Source organism: Oryza glaberrima, chromosome 7 (assembly GCF_000147395.1).
Source record: "Oryza glaberrima chromosome 7, OglaRS2, whole genome shotgun sequence".
Lineage (NCBI taxonomy): Eukaryota > Viridiplantae > Streptophyta > Magnoliopsida > Poales > Poaceae > Oryza > Oryza glaberrima.
In genome coordinates, this window is record NC_068332.1 from 23,422,250 (window position 1) to 23,443,790 (window position 21,541).

The 21,541-nt window shown below is 39.3% G+C and overlaps 3 protein-coding genes across 4 annotated transcripts; 2 read left to right on the forward strand and 1 right to left on the reverse strand.

Annotated features, from left to right (window-relative positions):
- Window positions 1-10,222, forward strand: LOC127779281 (uncharacterized). Of its 2 annotated transcripts, XM_052306013.1 has the most exons (21): window positions 205-344; window positions 1,417-1,621; window positions 1,728-1,797; window positions 2,401-2,443; window positions 2,862-2,939; window positions 3,067-3,151; window positions 3,237-3,319; window positions 3,453-3,510; window positions 4,222-4,332; window positions 4,733-4,790; window positions 4,969-5,065; window positions 5,550-5,585; window positions 5,801-5,937; window positions 6,798-6,868; window positions 6,958-7,011; window positions 7,124-7,266; window positions 7,376-7,525; window positions 8,049-8,282; window positions 8,415-8,474; window positions 8,939-9,169; window positions 9,794-10,222. In XM_052306013.1, exons 2-21 carry the CDS (start codon window positions 1,507-1,509, stop codon window positions 9,944-9,946), a joined length of 2,067 nt encoding a protein of 688 aa, XP_052161973.1. In that variant the 5' UTR covers window positions 205-344; window positions 1,417-1,506; the 3' UTR covers window positions 9,947-10,222. The 2 variants fall into 2 exon arrangements, with proteins under 2 accessions (XP_052161972.1, XP_052161973.1); XM_052306012.1 differs by lacking the exons at window positions 1,417-1,621; window positions 1,728-1,797 and having other exon boundaries at window positions 1-344.
- Window positions 10,223-11,888: 1,666 nt separating this feature from the next.
- Window positions 11,889-14,518, forward strand: LOC127779385 (transmembrane emp24 domain-containing protein p24delta9-like). Its single transcript, XM_052306123.1, has 4 exons — window positions 11,889-12,255; window positions 12,388-12,597; window positions 13,980-14,056; window positions 14,160-14,518. The coding sequence occupies exons 1-4, from the start codon at window positions 11,995-11,997 to the stop codon at window positions 14,302-14,304; spliced, it is 693 nt and encodes a 230-aa protein (XP_052162083.1). The 5' UTR covers window positions 11,889-11,994; the 3' UTR covers window positions 14,305-14,518.
- Window positions 14,519-14,887: 369 nt separating this feature from the next.
- On the reverse strand, window positions 14,888-19,944 carry LOC127779384 (integrin-linked protein kinase 1). The gene is made up of 11 exons (XM_052306122.1): window positions 19,517-19,944; window positions 18,766-18,840; window positions 17,942-18,058; window positions 17,201-17,295; window positions 16,877-16,997; window positions 16,715-16,794; window positions 16,049-16,108; window positions 15,849-15,970; window positions 15,675-15,760; window positions 15,460-15,575; window positions 14,888-15,350 (listed from the first exon to the last, which is right to left on the reverse strand). The coding sequence occupies exons 1-11, from the start codon at window positions 19,886-19,888 to the stop codon at window positions 15,221-15,223; spliced, it is 1,374 nt and encodes a 457-aa protein (XP_052162082.1). The 5' UTR covers window positions 19,889-19,944; the 3' UTR covers window positions 14,888-15,220.
- Window positions 19,945-21,541: the final 1,597 nt, after the last annotated feature.

Sequence of the window (21,541 nt, forward strand, 5' to 3'; positions counted from 1 at the left end):
CTCCAGCCTCATGGGCCTGTGCACATGACCCATAGGCAGGCGACACCGCGTGCACGCCCTCCGCCTCCCCAATCCGTCCCGTCTCCTCGCCCGCCGCCCTCGACTCCCGTCTCCTCGCCTGCCGCTGGCGCCGATCTCCATCCTGCTAGCAGAGGTGGCGCCGGCGTCCTCCTCCTGCTCCCGCCGCATTCGCTCACCGGTGAGCATCCTAATCCATCCCATCCGGCCTCGGCCTCGGCCTCGAATTTCGTCTCCTCGCCCGCCGCTTGCGCCGATCCCCATCCTGCGAGCAGAGGTGGCGCCCGGCGTCCTCCTTCTAGCTTCCACCGCATCGTCGCTCGCCGGTGAGCATCCCTCCCTACCCACACCTCATCAGGTATTCTGCGTTATCCCTCAAAAAGTTTGGGGGTTCAACCGAAACAGGGTTAGATCTGCCTCTGCCCAGCTCCACCTACTTTCAAGTTGTTAATTTTGATTTCCGTTTTTAGCATATGTAATTTGGTTACTGAATCTCATCCAAACACCCTTAGAACGAAAAATGTAAGCTCACATAATTTGTACTCATCCAAACTCACGTAAATTTCTTAAGAAGAATCTAGACCACAAACTACCGATAGTCACACAAAATATCTTTTTATCAAGGTATATTCTTATAAGTAATTTTTATTCCACAAAATTTTCTAAAGGACATACTGTGACACTTGGGCATTAATCTAATTTAACTTTTTTTTCTTTATCAGGTTATAAATTTTCTAAGACATTTGTGCCACTTGGCATTAATCTAATTTAACATTCTTTCTTTATCAGGTTATAAATTGAAACCATTGAACGTACTTTGTCTTCCAGTCCCTAAAACATTGTGATATATCTATAATATTTTAATATTTTTTATTTTAAAAATAATTTAGACTAATAATATAGATATTTAAATTAGGTAATTAATAAATTCAAATCAACTATAGTTTAGAATAAAAAACAAAATGATATATGCCAAGTACAATCTAATAACAATAGAATGTTAGAAACAATATGAATTCAATATTTTTATAAATTTTAAGTACGATTCATACATAAAACTAAAGAAAAATATAAATTTATATATAAGTGAGAACATAATAAAATGTAAGTTAAAACTATTAAAGGAAAAATATTATTAATAAACAATGATGTTGATCTATTACGTATTATTTATTAAGTGTCAATAATTGAAATGGATGATTTACCATGTGACAGATTAATTATTAAAATTATAAAATTATATTGTTTTCATCCGTTGCAATGCACGGGTATTTTGCTAGTAAAATAAAAAAAATACTAGGATTACAAAATAACAAAATTACCTTTTTTTTTCTTTTGCAAATTTAGAATGGTAACAACCATGCTCAAACTAACCTACTCTTAAAACCCCTAATTAAGCCCCTTTGTCCCGAGACCCGACGCAAAGTGGAAAAGCTCTCCCGATACTACCTCCTTTCCTTTTCCTCCGCCCGGCGCGACCCATCTCCGATGGCGATTCCGGCGGAGGTGCGCCGCTACTGGCTGCCCATCCTCCTCGCCGCCGCCGGGTTCCTCTTCCAGCTCCTCGTCCTGCCCATCTCCTTCCCGCCCACCCACTACTACGGTGAGTTCCCTCGTCCCCGGGCGCCCGTTTCAAATTCCAGTTTCCCCCAATCTGGTCTCGTTTTTGAGAGATTTTGTTTTTTTCTTCGGTTGGTTGGATATTTTAGCGCTTGGGATCGAGAGGTTCGCGCCGGTGGAGAGGGTGGTGGAGGCCTACGAGCAGCTCTCCAAGGAGTGGTGAGTGTGGTCGATCCGAATTTGCTGATGATTTTGGGGTTTATTTCTGCGGTGTGCTTTGTTCGATGCAGTATGCGGAACCAAATGCAGTTCACAGGCCTGGTTTAGTGATATAGGAATAATCTAGTGTGATATGATCTTAACGTGCACATCTATTTGGAGAGTACCAGTTTGGTAGTGCTGATGTACTTGTCTGTGACGGATTTCACTGCTTTTATTACTGTAAAATTTAGTCTAATTTAGTTATTCCTCGTATGGGAGATGTTAGTTAGCGATGATCATACTTAGATATGCTTTAGATATGCTTACGAAAGAGTTCTAAATCTGAGATATCTGTAAAAACAATAATTTTTCTCACCTGAGCACTTCGGTAAGGTACTTTTAAGTTTTAACTAGTGAAATTACTTGTAAGTGGACGCCAAGCTTAGGTTTTGGTGAATTACAACTTAATGAGGCTCTTCAAATGCTTTCCAATTTCCAAACCTGAAATTGAGAATGCGTGTGCCAGTTATATTTCACTTTAGCAATGCATGCTACTTTAATTTCATTTTGCATATATCCATTGTGGTAAACTGAATGATTGTTTTCTCAATGTCAACTCAGGCTCGCTGAGACGAATCAGCAAACAACTGTTGATATTATAAAGGTAAGATCAAACCCCATTATCCAGTGGCTAGCCACTATAATGTTGTAAAATGCAGATAACTTTTTCCAGGGGAAGTTTTTCAATAACGTACACATGGGTCCTGAAACAGCCTTCCATTGTAAATTGTAATACCTTGAATAAATACAGCATTTTTGTGTCTCCGTGGTTTCTATTTCAAAGTTAAAACTGAAGGGATTACATGAACTTTTGTACCACACATCTTCAGCCATTAAACCTTATCTATGTTCTTTTCAGATATGTTCAGGGCCATCCTTTTGTTAACATGGAACTTTGCAATCTTCTTGTATTTTATGCAGATTCGTTATGCATATGAACCTTATCTATGTTCTTTTCAGATATGTTCAGGGCCATCCTTTTGTTAACATGGAACTTTGCAATCTTCTTGTATTTTATGCAGATTCGTTATGCATATGAGCTGTTGACAAATCCAATTTTGAAAAGGGATTATGATCTTTTTGGTCTGGACCATCATAAGGTGGTTCTCTCTCTCTCTCTCTGTGTGTGTGCAGGTTTACGTGTTTGCACAAGTAACAAGTTTTTCTCAATTAATTTTTTGTTTCTGGCTAACCTTCACTTATTCGTTCAATCATGATTCATGGTAGGATGTCCTTGAGAAAGTCAAAGAACAGTATCAAAAGGAACACTTTTTGAAAATAGATCTCCCATTATTAAAGGATTCTTCAGTTCGTAAGTTGTCTATATAATTTCTTAGAATTAGGATTGATGTTCATTGGTTTTTCTATCTTAACATTAAACTATGTCCATTCCATAGAATCAACTGATTACGCCTTCAACGTACTGGGCTACGAGTCATTCATGCATACTATTGCTGACGAACACCCACTGCTCATAATGGTAAGTTATGCTATTACTGTAGGCTTCAAGTGTTCTATTTCACATTATATTCACACAGCTCTTAAGAATATTCTTTTGTAGGAATACTGGAAACAATATCCTGCTTCTAGCTGATTTTTGTTCTACTATGTAGGTGTATTCAAAGGGTAGTCCTCGGTGTGCTCAATTTATTGAAAAATGGAAGCAAATCGGTACGTCTTTCACATTGAATTAGTTGGCATTTGGTGCAGTGCTGCCTTTAACTACATGTTTATACATTTCATGAAAAATTAGAACCAACATTCTTCCTTTCATAGTTAGATATATGCTGTAAGGAACTGAATTGCAATAAATCCCAGTTAGTATTATTTATGTAGGATTAATAGAAATTAGAGTTGGTCTCTCCTTCCCCCACTTTAAACTGCCATTTTATATATGGGGCATTTGCAAATTTGCCACTAGTTTTTTCAATATTGCAAGGATATCACTCGAATGACAGTTCTAGTGGTTTTTTTTGCAATTTTCTAGTGGCAGTCTTGCAATAACGATTCAAAGTAGTGGTAAATTTGCAATTGCCCCTTTATATCAGATGCATGTCAGGTTCTTCTATTAAAATGATTTGGATGACATAAATTTTTGGCACTTCTGAGCATTTTATTTTATTTATATTTTAAGGCTGGGATCCTATGTAAGGTATGTAAACTTAGAAGTCACCTCGTTCTTTTCAGCAGTACTTTGATGGATATGCTGATAGTTGAGTTAACAAAATCTCCTTTGCCAAATAACTTGGTGTTGTTAATGTAAATACAGCTACTTGCTAAGAATGGAAAACTGTATCCTTCTGTAGAGGAAAGCCCTCTGCGAACTGAAGTGTCTCGTATACCTTTTCTTTTCTCTGATTAAACATTTTATTCATGATTTAGGCAGCCGACTGGATGGTGTAGCAAACACTGCTATGGTAGAACTTGGTGATGTGCAACTGACTGGTCATTTTGCAGAACAAAGGTTCTCTAAACAGCCATTTTTCCGTAATGGTACGTCAAGTCAGCATTTCCTGTTAATCATAGCATGTACAATGCAACTGCAGCAAATCTGCACATTGTCATTTTATTTTTCATTCATTATTGTTACATAAATTTTGTCAAAATGATTAGGTACACGGGCATGATTAAATTAGGTCAATAAGAGTAGTTCATATGAATTTATAACTGGATTTACCGTGGTATCTAAAGGGGAGTACTCAAGATAATTGGCAGGGTTCACTATTTATGACCAAGAAATAAGGGGCCTTTTCAATTTGATGAATACAACCCAAAGACTTTCACAAACTCTCCCTAAAGTTCATTGTTAAATTTTTCTTTCCTTTAGTGGGAACTCGGAACAAAGCCTTGTATAAGTCATATGCACTTTACTCTATCTGTTTATCACATGCAGGTCTACCCACTCTTGTTGCATACCCTGCAGACTGCAGAAGTCCATCCTGTTACATGAGGTGACTATTCTAGTCAAAGTATTGATTTAGATTACTAAGAGAGTGAACAATCTATTCCTGTTATTTTTTCTTTTGCACAATGAAACCTTATGTCTTGGCTGCCTGTTCATCTTTTCCCATCTATTATAAGCATGGGATATATGATTGTAATCAATATAACTTTGTTTTCTATGCCTAGGTACCCAGGTGAGCTTTTTGTGGATTCTGTTGTTGACTGGGTGGCAACGTCAGTTGTTGGTTTACCTCGTATCTTGTACTATTCCAAGGAGACATTGGTGAGGTTTATGACTGGTTAGATTTTTTAAATTGTTCCTTTTGTGGCTGTCCCAAGATCATGCTAAGTCATAAACAGCTAATTGTTGTACAAATGAATTCTTAATTATCTCCATTCTTCTGTTGAGCTAGCTAAGATTAATATGACCTACTATATGTTGCATACAAAACTGCCTTCCTTGTTCCTTTGCTGGAAATCTTTCTTTTGTTATGCCAGTCATATTAATATTATCCATTTCTCCTGTTCTTAAACACTTAGATTGTAGTTTGATTAACTGAGGTTTTACCCTTCCTTTGTCATCCCTTGTGACATCATGTCTTGATTTAAGGATGATCTCGACCTACCAGCTGAAGTATATGACCATGTATATGCTCCATGCATTATTCATGTTGTATTGTTTGTTATTAGTTTAGAAGCGCGCTTTAGTTGGATAAACTTTTATCAAGAGGATTATGTTTTTAATACAAAGCTGCTATCATTTTCAGGGGCCTGAGTTCATCGGGAAGAGCGGCCATCATAAGGTACATTTGATTTGCTTTACCAATTATTGTGTCATACACTGGTGCATCTATAGCTACTTGGCCTATGGAATCACTTGCATCATTGTTTATGTGCGCATGAGTATACATAACATATCTGGTAGAATGAACAATATTGATAGAATCATTTATAGGGATTTCTGGGTGTTTCATTCTTACCACAATTAGTGCCGCCATCTTTTGCATGTGTTACATAGGTCAAGGTTATCTTTTTCTCAAGTACTGGGGAACGTGCTGCTCCATTCCTTCGCCAAGCTGCCCAAGAGTATTCGACCTATGCATCATTTGCATTTGTCTTATGGAAAGAAGATGAATCCCAGATTTGGTGGAATTCGTATGTCCTTTTTGTACTACTTACTGTTAGACCTTATCCATTCCTTTATTGGTATTCAACTATTCATATGTTCATTCAGTATTATAATTGATACCAGTAGCTGATAATTTTATAATGAATCATGATTTATTTAGGAAATGTGGAAATTTATTCAGTTTATAGAAGGTATTTAAAACTATCAAGCATTTTAGCTTCCTCCATCTAAATCTGTTATTGAGTTCAAAGCTACTTACTGCACATCTGCACCTTTTAGATCTCTATTGACTATATTCATATTTGTAAAGGTAGTCATAAGTACTGTTACTAGCTGATGTAATAGTTTTCTAGTATTAACAGCTGATCTGCGATGTAATAATAGATTGGATGAATGAACTTAATTTTGTTTTGTTTTCTGTAACCTATGCCTTTTGCTTGCTTACTGTTCCACGACTTTTGATATGTTTATATCATATCAACCATGATGATCCATCCAGTGGAAAGTCCAATAGAAGAGCCTCAAGCTAGTTTTGTTCTTTATTAAACTTTACTGCTGTGGATCTGTTTCCTAATCCTTTCCACTTATAAACAGCTCCTTCTGATAGTGATGCGCTTAGATGTTAGATATCTGGATTTTGAAGTTGCTAAGCACCAAGAATAATTCTTTCAGGGGGCTATAAAGCTCTTCTGTGGAGAAAAAATGTTGGTATCTGAAACACCGTATGCAGAAATCACAGATAGGGGCTAATCTGCTAGTGTTCAAAAGACATGATTTTCAAATCAATGAGCATTTCAATGAACAAACATATTTCTATATGTCATGCACACAATTAATTTACAACGAAGTCTTGTTTATTAGTGTTTTCTTGTCTCTTTCGGAGCAGGTTAGGAGTGGAATCAGCTCCATCACTTGTTTTCTTGAAGGGACCAGGTGCCAAGCCCATTGTATACCATGGCAAGTTTCCTTTTCATATATAGCTCTTTCGTTGTTTGGTTTTCTGCATTGTTGAGTTCGAGGCTTACTATTTATTGCCTCTATTCCAGGAACTTTTACCAAGTCAGAGTTTACAAAGATAATGGAGGAGCATAAGCACCAAGGTACTAAGAATGAATCAGCAATATACCTACTTGCCATGCTACAGTTGCTTTTTCATATCTTTATTTAGAAAGAAAATATGTGCTGTCCTCATCATGCATCTTTCTTGTTTAGAACTCCCACAGCTAAGAAGCGATACATCTTTGGAACTGGGTTGTGATGCCAGAGGTTATTCACGTGCTGGAAATGATATAGCAATTTGGTATTGTGTAATTGTTGCTGGTCGTCCTGGTGTAGAGCTAAGTAAAAGGAGACAGGTACTTTTGTGTAGTTGGTACTTGGTAGGGGTTTATGTACTTTAATTATTTTTATCTTCATTATTATCTTCCCAATTTATGTTGCCTTTGCAATTTCAAACTTCTTCAGATTTTGCGGAAGGCCCAAGACCAACTATTTAGTGATGTCGATGCAAGTACTTCCGAGAATGTGGATAGTTCAGTTGTGGTATCAAGTGCCGCGGCTGCCTTAAAAGATGACAGGTTGACCTTTGTTTGGTTGGATGGAGAAGTGCAGAAGGTAGACTGCCTCACAATTCCAACTTTAATTTTTAACTGAGCTGTATTTGAGCTTGTGTTTTGTACTTCCTGTTCGGTGACATGATCCTCGCAAGGTTGGATGAACTTTAAAAGTTCACATTATCATTCCTGCATGAATTGAATGAATAGTCCTTTGAAAGAAAGAGGAGAATATACCAGATACTAGTAACTGTTATATGTGATATTTCGCTCTGCTTTTCCTCACCTTGTTGAGGAAAAAAAGCAACTAGGTGAGGGATATTTGTAAACTAGTTGAGGGATGGGCCTATTTCATGGATTTTCCTCTCCTAACATCGAGGTCTGGTATCTCATTACACCATTATATTACCATCCTACAATCTGGAATCCTAGAATGCTTATTAATTTGTCCATGCTTCCCATGTACACCACTGGAAACCATAGTAACTGAAACATTTTATATCCTAGCTAAATTAAACAAATCTCTGTGAAACAAAGGAGTGCATGACTACTTACTACATGTCCGCTTTCTACATTGTTTGCAGAAACTTTGTGCCTTCTACCTTGCAACTGATTACAGTGGAGCCTGTGGTCCTGGAGGTTTTGGAGACGATAATGATAAATCTGAACTGTTTATTGTTCGTTTCCAAAGAAATGCAACATTTGAGGCGTTGAAAGCTGAGAAAACAAATAATCTTATGGAGGCTCTCCAAAGACAGCATACCGCTGATGCCTCCCAGCTAGTGGCAAGGTATAAAGGCCCGGACGAAATAGAGGAGGTGAGCATTCTAATGATTTATTGAAATATGGTATATCTGTTTCATTTACTATTGGAATCATGTTATGTCGTGCAGTTTAACAGATAAATCTAAATACATTGTTAACTTGGTTGCTCATCACTAACATCGCAGATAAACAAATGGATCTCTCAGATTATCAAAGATGGAGATACTAGGGAAATACCTTACTTTGTAAGTATCTTAAAGCATTGTAATCAATATCTAAACAAATCCTTCTCCTCCTTTTAAACAGTCTGTAGCATGCCTCCTTAAGTCAAACAATCATCTTAAACTCTCTCTAGCATGTCTCCTAAAAAGGGAAAAACCAATGTGACATGAATCATTAGCTTCTGCCATAACTTTTAAGAGCAAGGATATCTTAGATAACCAGCTGCTAAACTTGTTCATACTTGATCCAATCTTTATGCATTGTATGTCCTACTTTACCTACCATCACAATTGGCACAATTCAATCAATACTACTTGCCTCTAAGCAATATTATATTATCAGTATCCCTTGTATCTATCTGACCATATTAATTTTGGCACCAACTGTAGAATTCACCATGTCACCAATGAATGAACATACACTTATTTATACTAAACATCAGCACCCAAGTTTCAGCTTTTTTATGTGGTTTTTCCTTTGTATCTAGACTTCAAAGGTACCAGATCTTGTGCCTGAGGAAACAAGTAAGGAATGGATAAAAAGTACCAAAAGTATCCGCTCAGCAGGAAACAGTGTAAAACAGAGGATCCAGAGCAGTGGATTTCATTTCGGAGATTACCTGACTGACCCAAGGATCGGCCCAGCTTTGCTTATGTCTGCATGCATTTCAATGGGAATAATATGGTACAAGAGCAACCAACGAACTCAAACTACGGAGGTCAGTGCGCATCTAATATAGCAACTCTAATGAGTACTCACTTTGAACTTTACTTACCAACTAAAACAAATATTTCATTCTACCAGCTTAGCTTTCTCATTTGTTTGCTCAAGCCAGTTACAATTTGATAGTGCAGTTTAGCATGAACTATTGAATCAAACCAATATTCCCTCTATCTCTCATGCCATACATGTCCCAGTGGCTCGTGTTCGTTACTTCTCATAGAAACTCAATTCATGTTTGATTTTTTTTTTCCTTTTGTCAGCACAGGACTATGTGTGCAGAATGGATCGTTTTCCTGAGAAATTGTAACTATCTGTCTCCATGGGCGAGTTTGTAGCCACTGTCAACCCTACCAAAATTTGTCATTGCCAAATTGTCAATTTTTGGTACATTTTGGCATTACCAAATTTTGGTAGCATTGATTGTGTTTACTTTAGTACCTTAAACAAAATTTGGTAGAATTTTAATAGTGAAAACTTCTAGAATTACTAAAGTTTGGTTAGATAGCATTGGCAAGAATGTGTTCGGTTTGTTGCTTTACCAAAATTTGTAGAGCGTTTTATTTTGATACCAACATGCCCTACCAATGTTTAAATTCTGACTTAATGTTTTGCCTCACAGGATGGAGCACCTCCTAAAGACAAAACTAAGAAGCGTCGTCCTCGTCCGAAGCTTAGCACGTCACTGTTTGGCCAGCCCGAGTATCCCGCTGACGCTGATCCTGAACCCAAAGATGCTCGTCAGTGGGAGATGACTGACTCTGATTCGGACTAGCGAGTTAAACTCTGTATAATCAATCCACCAATAGGACTAGAGATAGGACTAGGTAAAATGCTAATGCCACCAATATCTGCAATCTTTTTTTTTAGAATTCCAATATATGCAATCTGGAAAAACTTCGAGCAGTTCATCTGTCTGTTCATTCATGTATCTACCCAACTGCTTGGAAGCGGACAAGCATGATATAGACCTCTCACGCAGTAATATACTGTATGACTGTATAAACGTACGTGTACTTGTCTGATTTTGTTAATGGTCGCCTGCCGGAACTGTGGAAAACAGCATAACAGTTTTGTTGATTTTTTTTAGATAGAAAGTATTTATAAAGTAACAAACTTACCGCATACACATCTTAAACAATGATAAATTCAAAAGAAAAATATTTATGAGTGGAGAAATTTGGAAGAGAAAAATGGGGACAAGAAAAAATAGAGGAGATTAGGGAGAGGATTGGGATTATCAGGAGAAAAAATGATAAATTCAAAAGAAAAATATTTATGAGTGGAGAAATTTGGAAGAGAAAAATGGGGACAGGAAAAAATAGAGGAGATTAGAGGAAAAAATAGAGGAGATTAGAAGAAGAGGGAGAGGATTGGGATTATTGGGAGAAAAAAAAAAGAGAAAAAGAAAACTGAAAAAAGGGAGAGAGATTGGGAAGGGGCGTGCGCACTACATACCTATCGGGTTCCCTTATCCCATACCCACACCCGCAATAGCTAAATATGCCCGCTTAAATACTCACATCCGTCGCGTACAAAATCATCCACATATCCACACCCGTGCGGGTAACGGGTACCCATACCCATATAATTGACTTGTACTCCCTCTGTCCCATTAAAACCAACATAGTACTGCATGTAACACATTCTAGTACTATGAATCTGGATAGAGGTATGTCCAGATTCATTGTACTAAAATATGTCACATCCAGTTCTAGATTCGTTTTTTTCGGGACAGAGAGAATATCATTTATAGTTTTGTAATGTAATTGGTGTATTAGAATTGTAAACCATCGATATTTTCTCTGGCAACAATGCTATTAACATTAGCCTTCAAAGACGAGTAAAGAAAATCCATAACCACATTACATAATCAAGAAATCAAATAATAATTTTATATAACTAAATTAGAACAATACTTAAAAGGTGAAAGGAGTTTTATGCTATGATTTAGTAGTCGTTGGGACTTAGTTACTCATAGTTTAGGCTCAATCTTTGGGTTTTTTCACCCATGGGTTGGTGGGTACGGCCGTACGGGTGGGTAAAGAACGGAATCATACCCACGTACCCAACGGGTAAGAGTTTTCGCCCGTTAGTAAACCCATGGATCTAAGAGTTAGAACATGACTAGCTCCTAAGAGCAAGGTCAATAGTGCAGCCCACTGCAAGCTCCAATTACCTCCATGTCATTTTATAACTAATAGAGTAAAAACTTGTCAGGTGTCAGGTCACGGGTCCTGCCATCTCTAGGCGTGCAGCATCGAGTGAGGCGTGCGGGATGGTGTGGGTTAATCTGGGATAAGGATGTATAATAGTTATTCTAGATTAACATCGCATTGGATATGATTGACATATAACCAATTTAAATTTCAACTTAAACACGGATAACACATCAAAATTTCAATGAAAACATCTTTAATTTTTATAATATAATAGTAGAGACTAAAATAAGAAAGAAATGGCCATAAATATTATGAATACTACTCCCTCCATCCCAAAATATAAACATTTTTAGCTATAAATTTGGACAACAACCGTGTGTCCAGATTCATAACTAAAAGTTGTTATATTTTGGGACGGAGGTAGTACTATCACGTATCCGGATTCATCATTAATTTCTGTAGCTAGGCCCATATAATTTGTGCACAAATTCCCAATCTCTAATCCACAATTGCAAGCTACACTCTCCCGGCTTTAATCACTTTGACGTTACTAGTAGCAATCTGCAAACTTGACCTCAATAAGCCAAAGCGCACGCCAAGTCGCTAATACCACCACCGCCGCCCCGTGACGACCTCCCCTCCCCGCCTCCGATCTCCGGCCATGGCCGCGCGCCGCCCCGGATCGCCCGCTCCCAGGTGGGCGCCATGGCCCCTCCTCGCCGCCGCCGCCGTGCTCCTCCTCCTCTCGGCCGCGCCGCGGACGGCGCGCGCCCTCCGGTTCGACCTCGAGTCCGGCCACACCAAGTGCATCTCCGACGAGATCAAGGTCAACTCCATGGTCGTCGGGAAGTACCACGTCGTCGGCCCCGACCCCAACTTCCCCGACAACCCTCTCCCCGACTCCCACCGCATCTCCCTCAGGGTAAGCGACGACGAGCAACCGCGAATCGATTTAGCTAAGCAGCCATGGCGATGGCGCCGAGGGTTTTTGGGTGGGGATTGATGCGATTCGACGCTGATGCCGAGGGGATGGATGGTTTGGTTTGGTTTGCAGGTGACGTCACCGTACGGGAACAGCGTGCACTACGCGGAGAACGTGCCGTCGGGGAACTTCGCGTTCACGGCGACGGAGGCCGGCGACTACCTGGCCTGCTTCTGGGCGCCCGACCACAAGCCGCTGGTCTCCATCGGGTTCGAGTTCGACTGGAGGAGCGGCGTCGCGGCCAAGGACTGGTCCAACGTCGCCAAGAAGGGGCAGGTCGATGTGAGTGTGCTTCGTCTTCTTTTCTGCTCGATTCCTAACCAATCGAGTTCGTTTTCCGTAGTTGGATTGTTGTGTAGGAGTACTTGACTAGTTTTTTCACTAAGCAAACAGATCGTGGCTACTGATTTGTGTGTGACAGCATGGATTTAGGATTTTTTTTTGGTCGATTTCGGCGGTTCTATGTGGAGTGGATTGGGAGTTCATGGGATGAATATTCAGATAATTAATTAGATGGGCTTGAGAGTGACTTTTGTAATTTACTAGCTGTGTTCATCAATTCCTTGCCAAATGATGTTTGGATCCTTTAAGTTTCAATTAGAAGTTTGTTCCCGTTAGGTTTGGTAGTGATTTTGTGTGTGTAGGGCTGCTAGATTTTACTTAGGTAGGTTTGAGCTCTTGAAAAGCTGAAAGTAAGGAAATTATGCATGTCATGTGATGAGAATCTAGATATGAAACCTCTGCATGATTTTAGATGCTTCTTAGTAATCCATGGTGGATTTGCTACTCCCTCCGTTTCACAATGTAAATCATTCTAGTATTTCCCACATTCTAGATAAATATATATCTAGATTCATTAGCATTAATATGAATGTGGGAAATGCTAGAATGACTTACATTGTGAAACGGAGGAAGTACTTGAGAAATCTGTTTAGCCAAGTGATTGATAAATCTCTCCGCCTGAATTGGACTTTTTGATGTCTGAATGTTTGTTTGGATTGTTTATATATTGATGATATGTTTTTGGATTCCGAATATATGTTTTGCTGTGAAAGCATACTAGCCAATTCTTCCTCGGTTCAGTTGAATTTGTTTCCATGTAAATGAGGAAAACGGCTGATTCTCAGTAGCCAATAGACTACCCTTACTCTTTTTGGTGGAGTGTGCACGTCTTGATTTTATACTATATTTCTGGATTGATTTAAATGATTGACATTTCAGTTGTTAGTTGTTTGAAAAATTTAATCGACGTGTATCATAAGTAGTGGCATCCATACTTATTCAGGTACTATTAGAGGTGATCTACAATAGAGCTTGAGCTTTTCAGGATTTCGATACATGGCCAATATACGTGTCCGTTTTGATCAAAGGAAGACTCATGCTTGCTGATTCTTTTCTTAGTCTCTCATAAATTGGGCATTGTCAAGTAGCTTAACTGACCATCTAGGAATTGTGCTAATAAATTTGGTGTCAGGTAGTGTTACCACGTTAGCCCTGTGAGCACTACTCACAAGTCCCTAAACATGTCTGATTTTGTGAGAATATCAGGGCCAATACATGTGGCCATGTTATCTGCGAGAGCAGTTGAGCACTGGAGTAGTGGGGTATTATCTTTCAAAGTAGCTTACAGGTGATGAACAAAATGATTTGTATATGTATTGCAGGTGATGGAGATGGAGTTGAAGAAGCTAGAAGAAACCATCAAATCTATCCATGAAGAAATGTTTTACCTACGTGAAAGGTACTACATATCATTGTGACGTTGTCTAACATTATTGCACTAGTCCAACCTACCTTGTGTCTGGCAATCCAGAAATCATATGTTTGACATATCATTTGTCCAGGGAGGAGGAAATGCAGAACCTGAACAAGCAAACGAACTCAAGAATGGCATGGCTCGGGTTCCTCTCACTCGGAATCTGCCTATCCGTCGCGGGGCTGCAGCTGTGGCACCTGAAGACCTTTTTTGAGAGAAAGAAGCTTCTGTAGTTCTTCTCCAAGATCAAAAGAATATATTGCAGCACGAAAGCGGCTAGGTGTACTTTTTTTTGTGTCAAGTTTATGTTGCTTAGCGATTACTTGTAAGCAACGATGTGTATTATACTCTATAAATTATATTTAACCGTGCGCCCTAGCTTTGTCCAGTTGAAAGTTGGAACAGTTGTAAAATGTCATCAGGTTGATCATCCCAATATCTTCTTTACTCCAAGATTGCCGTGGATTTCAAGTGTCTTGGAAGGACAGCATCATATGAGGCCTTTTCTCATGTGATTCTAATCTTGCTCTGGAGATCACAAAAGGAGCATCCGTTGAAGATCTGCAGTTTCAAACCACTAACTCTAAGATTCTAATCTTCCAAACAATTCGAATTGAGACAGAAAAAAATGTCATTATTTGTCATATGCATACGATTCATGAAAAAAAAAACAATACAGAAATAGAAGATCAAAAAGACTTCCAGCTCCGATTCCCTGCCGCAACATTTCTTTTTCATTTCTAATCAGTAATCTGTTAAAAGGAGTCTGATTAGAGCATACAAAATCTGTTAAAAGGAGTCTGATTAGAGCATACAAGACCAAAATACAAAGTTCACAAAGAACTAGCTTTTTTTTAATCCCCGTAAAAGAAGTGCTTTTAAACAGATTACATGGTACATTTACTTCCTGTATCCACTGTACTGATTCTCAAGAAACATAAAAAGAGCAGGGAACCTAACAACAATAATAATTGTTCAAGAAAAAGAAAAACAAGATATCTGCTTTAGCAGAACAGTACCCATTTTGACCCTTCCTTGGGGCCCTCTAAATTTTGTACATGATAAAATGTCAGGTCTCCCATGAATTCCTCACTCGTAACACCACGCGCAGTAGCAATCGATCGCGATGAATAGACAGACATGAAGCTATTACTGGGAGAACAAATGCCAATGGTGATCGTGCGCAGCTAAGTACTCCTTGATCTTCTCGAGCCTCTTGAGGATCTCTAGGAAAGATGGCCTCAGATGGATATCCCCGGACCAGCATAGCTCAATTAACCTGCAATGAGGAAATCCATGTTAAATTAAGGCGATCAAGTGATAAGAGACTAGTTGAAGTAAGCATGGCTGTTGGAATGTTTCAGGGTTTTGTTTTAGCTTGCACGTACTCCTTTAACTCGTTAGTAAATCCCTTCGAACGAAAGGGTGGGCGATGCCCTTCTCCCACATACTTTGCGGCTTCATAAGGTTCATAGTTAGAGAAAGGTGGATCCCCTTCAAGCATCTACAATCAGAGGAACATTTTGTCATCCAGAACAGAAGTGATCATACGATATAACTTGCTACTTGGTGCTTGCTTGCAAGTTTTAGGTGGCAAAGTTACCTCGTAAAGTATCATAGCAAACGAGAAGACATCAACTTTCTTGTCATATTTCCGGTGTTTGAATACTTCAGGAGCCATGTACCGGTCTATGTGAATACAGAAATCAAACAAGTTGTCAAGATGAATTCGAAAGAAGAGATACGAGGAAAGATAGTATAACGCCTGAACACTTACAGCTTCCAGTCTCCCCAGTCATCTTGTACACATCATTGGCGTGCTGGGCTTTGATAATCTTGCTAAGACCAAAATCTCCAACTTTCAAGTGATTGGCAGCAGAATTTACTAGAAGAATGTTTCTGGATGTCGACACAATAGATTAGAGAGACCAACCCAGGAAACTACTTGTATTAGCATAACCACAGAATTCAGCATACCTTGGTTTTAAGTCCCGGTGAATTACAACATTAGGTTCATTATGAAGATAGGCCATGCCCCTGCAAGATACAGGTGATTGTGGGAAAAGAACACGTGGGTCAATGTTCAATAATTAGAGGGGGGAAAAAGACCACATGATCAATTAAGTTAGAATCCACTAAAGGCTTTGTTCAGTTAATCCCACCAACAAGGGTATTGAGGTGTGGAATTAATCCCTCTTAATCCCCTCCGGATTAACTGAACAAGGTCTAAGGGTAATGCATGATGGTTCAAAGATGTTATAGTGTTAGCACTATAACTAGAAAATATTATGATCGTGATGATACGCTCATTTCAAGCTGAGTTTATAGCATTTACTACATTAGTGATGTTGGCAGTTCAAATGGATCTAATAGATCATTGACTTGCATTGGTCTTACTGATCACTTGGATGCCAAGAAACTTTGTGTAAAGCAGAGGTGTTATTCCATTAGCCAGTATCCTAAAGATGAATCTAACTACAGTCCATAGCCTCAAGTGCAGAACTAGAGTATAATAGAGAATCATTTTACTGTCAAAAGGGTATAGTTTTTTAGCAAACGAAATTCTTGCACAAGCCATATTTTCATCCAGATTAGGTGTTTTATAAGGCTAAAAGCACATCTGCACGTGAGAGCTGACAATACCTGGCAATGTCTAGTGCGAAATTAACAGCAGTTGCTGGGGCAAGTGCACCTTTCTCCTTCAGGTATTGATGAAGGTCGCCCTGGAAAACACATTTGAACTCAGCATTTGCGAGTATTCCAAACAGTCCAAATGACAAGATATTATTACAAAAGAATACGCACTCCTCGTAAAAACTCAGTAACGAGCATTAAAGGCTTGGTTTCTGTGACTGCTCCAAGGAACTGCACAATATTTGGATGTCTCAGCTTTATTAGCAAGTTGACTTCATGCTTGAAATCTTGTCTGCATACCCCAAAAAAACTGATGAGGAATCATTCCAAGAAGCAAACATGTTACACAAAACTAGAACTGCTTCTATTCAAACCTTGAATATTAGTTAGTTAACCAGAATACATGCAAAGTACATGTCCTAGACCCCTAGTTATTCAGTTGGAATACTCCAAGATTAATAAATATTAGTGATTAAGTAGATATAGTTCACTTACATCACCAGCCTGTCATCAGATAGAGATGGAAGAATGCGCTTGACAGCAATAGGTGTTCCTCGCCAGTTGGCTTTCAGAATTTCACCAAAAGAGCCCTGCAGTAGTTGAGATGTTTGGTTAACTCAAAATAACACAACATTAAATGGACTAGTACATGGTCACAATGCAATGGGTATGTTCATGAACTTCCTAGTACGGTTAACTTTTATTTTCATTTGTTATTTAAACAGCCAAAACGATCTTTTATGGCTTCAAGCCATGCTTAACAGTTAAACATCTGTTAATATCCGCTCATGTATACCAATTTCTGCCTCTCAATAGGCCAGTTCAAGAGGTACAAATCCAGTACCTCTGAATCTCAGTTGGCAAAATATTCAGAGAGTTAGACAGTAATTAAAAAAGGTTTTGATTTCATTGCAGTAGGAACATACCAAATGCTGCAGAAATTGAAACTTCAATATGTTAGTGATCAAAATTTCTATCTAGAAATGAAAACTGAAAGCGCACAGCTGGTTCACAGCTAATATAATGGCAAGTTTTGAACACCCAACTATCTCTATTTGCATATAACATCTAAAAAGATCATCCTGCAATCAATTTACATCAATTGTGTGATCGATTCTCAGTGTCAGTGTGTCACTACTTCCTATGGATAACCCCATTCAGTTTACTTTCATAGCAATGGTCATGTTTTCTTACCAATGATTTGCATGAAACTAAGATAATTAGGGAATTATATACCTTTCCGATGATAACAGCTTTTGAGAAATCCAACTCAAGAGGGTTAATCTCCCAGTCAGCCTTGTTTGTTAGGGGTGGTGGAATTGTCTTTGGTTCAAAATGACTTCCAGTTTTCCCCTACAGGAGAAACACAATCAGAGGAATCCAATGTATTTGAGCACAATATCATACTGCATAAATCAATAAGCACAAAAAGATTAATTAGAAATTTCTACCCTAAATAGAAGATTTATTTTAACTGCATGGAACATAACAATGTAGTTGTGCTCAAGATGCACCAAAGTTGCACATGAAACGAAAATAGCAAAAAAGGTTCTATAAAACTCATTCATAGCATATTCGGTATGATTCCAAAAAGAACAATATCACAATATCAGCATCCATAGCATATCCAGTATGATCTCCAAAAGAACATCATCAGAGCTTTCATTGACAATGATGAATTTGTTGTACATACTGCAGTTGCTAGCTGATGCTTGTGTAGCACCACCACAACTGAATCCTTTGGTAACTCGTCTAATATTACGCGAAAATTGCCACTGGCACATCCAAATACCCTGTTTCTACACTAATAACAATATTTGCGACCATGTGCCTGGATCAAGCTTATAAACATTATGCCAAGAACAGCTGCAGAGCGATATACAGGGAACTCACCCACTAATTCCATAACACAGAGTGACTGGTGGAATCGGAATACCTGGTGTTCAAGTTAGAAATTTAGTAATGTTGAGCTAACGGTTAAACCTAAATTCCCCTATTACTTTGCTAGGCAAATAACCAAGACAGACTCTCAAACTGAACCTAAGTCAATGGCCACGTACATATGTCAATCCACCATGTTCCTTGAGTAGCTCGATCATAGCATGCCTCTTTGCACCCTCCGCATCAGCAAGTGGCTGTACAACAAGCAAAAGTCAGCATTATAAACTGCTATCCCAAATACAACCACAGTATTACAGTTGACTGAAATCCCACTGCATGCAGAACAAATCAGCAGACCAAACACAAAAGCTCTGTCCAATAACACGTGATAGACCATTTTTCCCATCAAAACTTATCACCAAACCAAATCAGCAATTTAATGGTCCAATGCACTAAATGGAATTCGGCGAAATGTACTATATCCAAACGATTAATAGCAAACAAGTCTGAAACTCGATGAAGAATTCATTGCAGGAACACGCATTCAACAACGAGCATAGCACTAGCCCCAAGTCAATCCACAGCATAAGCTTCAAAATTCGTCAAACAAGCAAGCTCTAACCCTACCCAAAGCGATCCCCAAAATCCAATCGAATCAAAAGCAGCATATTGCAAACTAAGAACCGTAGCTGATCGCTTTCTCTCCGAAACCATCGATTCGTCGCAGAACAAGCCAAATCCAATCCGAACAAAAATCCAAAAATAGCTCAAACCGAATCCCCAATCCGGATCATTTCGATACACCATCCCGAACAGAGCCCAAGCCGCGGCACGACCCCAAATCCAATCCACACCGACGCAACACGCCCTCCATTTCCAGCGCGCGCAGACGTCGCGAGAGAGAGGGCCGAGGGGCACGGCGTGCCTCACCGTGTTCTGCCAGCGATCCTGGGCGTTGACGTCGGCGCCGTTGGCGATGAGGCACTCGGCGACGTCGTGCCACCCGTGGAGCGCAGCGACGTGGAGCGGCGTGCGGCTGTCGTAGTCGCGGGCGTTGACGAGCGCGGCGTCCTCCTCCAGAAGCTTCCGCACGGCGCCGGCGTCGTTCTGGTGCGTGTGCCACAGGATCAGCGACGTCCTCGCCACAAGCCCCTTGTCGTCGAACCGCCGCCGCGCCCCGCTGCTCCCCGACGACCCCGCCCCTCCCCCTCCCCCTCCCCGTCCACCTCCTCCGCTCCCCCCGCTCTCGCTCCCGCTTCCCCCTCCCCTCGCCGCCGCCGCCTCCTCCTCCGCCCCGCTCATCTCCCCCTCTCCTCTCGTCTCTCCTCGTGTCTGCGTGTGCTTGTCTCTCCTCTGACCTCTCGCGGTCGCGGCTTTCTGGAATCCTACTATTCGGGGGATTTTTATTCGGAGGGTGTCTCGGGGCGCGTGAGCGATCGGATCCGATCCGATCTGACTAATCTCTCTCTCCCGACACCTTAGTTAGCGACTAATCACAGGGGTAATGAACTATAGCCAACTAGTACTATAAACTTATAGCAGGTACAATAACAAACTATAAGCCAGCTATAACTATATATCGAGGAGATAAAAGAAAAAAAAAGATAAGCAGTGGACTATATATTTATAGCTAAATGTAGCACGACTCAAGACACAATGTATCTATGACAGATAGGATCAGATATTAATTGTGTAACATATATTTATAGACAACTATATTGTATAAATTAGCTATTAAATCGACATGATTTGAAGCGAGTAGTATAGCTCGCCACTAGTTCCAAATCATCTATAATCAATTTAATAGCTAATAGATATAATAGTTACCTATAAACATATATCTATACTATTGTATATGGTCCCATCTATCGGACACATATTACATCTTATAGTTCGTGCTATAGCTAGCTATAAATATGTAGTTAGCTATCCGATATGACTAATCTCTCTCCATGACAGCGTAGTTAGCGAGACTAATCACAGGGGTAAGTAAAAGCTTGGGCGTTTTGGTTAGCTTAACCGACGCCCACTTGTCGTGTGCCAGGCTGGCCGGTTCATCGAACCAGAATACCGGACCCATCTGAAACTTGCCAAACACACGCCACGGAATAAGGTGTAACAGACATAATATGGCCCCGTTTATTTTGAGCTTTATTTATGGGTGGAATCATACACTGTATTAGTGTATTGTTTAATGCCATCTTTTGCATGGGCAACATTTCATTTATAAATCATGGCAGAAGAAACCGATTATCTGATGCTCAGTTTGAAGCAGATTATTAAGAAGATTGTTTTGTGAATTATCTACTTTGTGGTAGGGATAAATTACATATTTTAAATAGATGGGTTTAACAGATACTCCCTCCATTCTAAATTGATCTACATATTTCATAGATACACCAAGACCAAGAAAAGCTAATAACTCTTTCATACTATATTTACTCTAGCAACAAACTCTAAGCATGCACCATCCCCACTATTTCCTAGCCAATAGCAAATCAAGATATTGCATGTGGGTTATAAATACTTGTATGCATGGATGCATGCATCAATGTCCATTTACTCTAATGCACAAATAACGAATAGACTTAATGAATGAACACAAATATGTAGATCATTTAGGAATAACCTTAAAAAATCTATATGTAGATCAATTTGAAATGGAGGGAGTAACTTACAAATAATGAGTACAATAGAATTAGTGTTTTTTTTTAAAAAAAAGTGTGTTTTGAGGCGTTGAACAAATAAACTGATTCAGCAATTGATAATAATTTGAAAATAACTGTTGAATCAGTTTATTTATCAACATTGGAACCGTAGTGCTATCATATAATTTCAAAATACTCCAATAGTTTTCATAATAACCGCTTAGCATGTAGTATTACCTTCATCTTAATATATATATTTTTTAGAGATTGATACGGTTATTTAAAAAAAAGTAAAGTTTAATGGTGA

Excerpts from the sequence above, each read along its gene's own strand:
- LOC127779384 (XM_052306122.1), bottom strand. The coding sequence starts at position 19,888 with ATGAGCGGGGCGGAGGAGGAGGCGGCGGCGGCGAGGGGAGGGGGAAGC. Across the intron at positions 18,059-18,765 it reads AACATGGTGGATTGACATAT|GGGAAAACTGGAAGTCATTT; the intron begins GTACGTGGCCAT and ends TTTCTCCTGTAG. Across the intron at positions 15,576-15,674 it reads TTGCTATGATACTTTACGAG|ATGCTTGAAGGGGATCCACC; the intron begins GTAACTTTGCCA and ends CTCTGATTGTAG.
- LOC127779385 (XM_052306123.1), top strand. The coding sequence starts at position 11,995 with ATGGCCGCGCGCCGCCCCGGATCGCCCGCTCCCAGGTGGGCGCCATGG. Across the intron at positions 12,256-12,387 it reads CCCACCGCATCTCCCTCAGG|GTGACGTCACCGTACGGGAA; the intron begins GTAAGCGACGAC and ends TTTGGTTTGCAG. Across the intron at positions 12,598-13,979 it reads CCAAGAAGGGGCAGGTCGAT|GTGATGGAGATGGAGTTGAA; the intron begins GTGAGTGTGCTT and ends TATGTATTGCAG.
- LOC127779281 (XM_052306012.1), top strand. The coding sequence starts at position 25 with ATGACCCATAGGCAGGCGACACCGCGTGCACGCCCTCCGCCTCCCCAA. Across the intron at positions 2,444-2,861 it reads CAACTGTTGATATTATAAAG|ATTCGTTATGCATATGAGCT; the intron begins GTAAGATCAAAC and ends TATTTTATGCAG. Across the intron at positions 5,066-5,549 it reads ACTATTCCAAGGAGACATTG|GGGCCTGAGTTCATCGGGAA; the intron begins GTGAGGTTTATG and ends TATCATTTTCAG.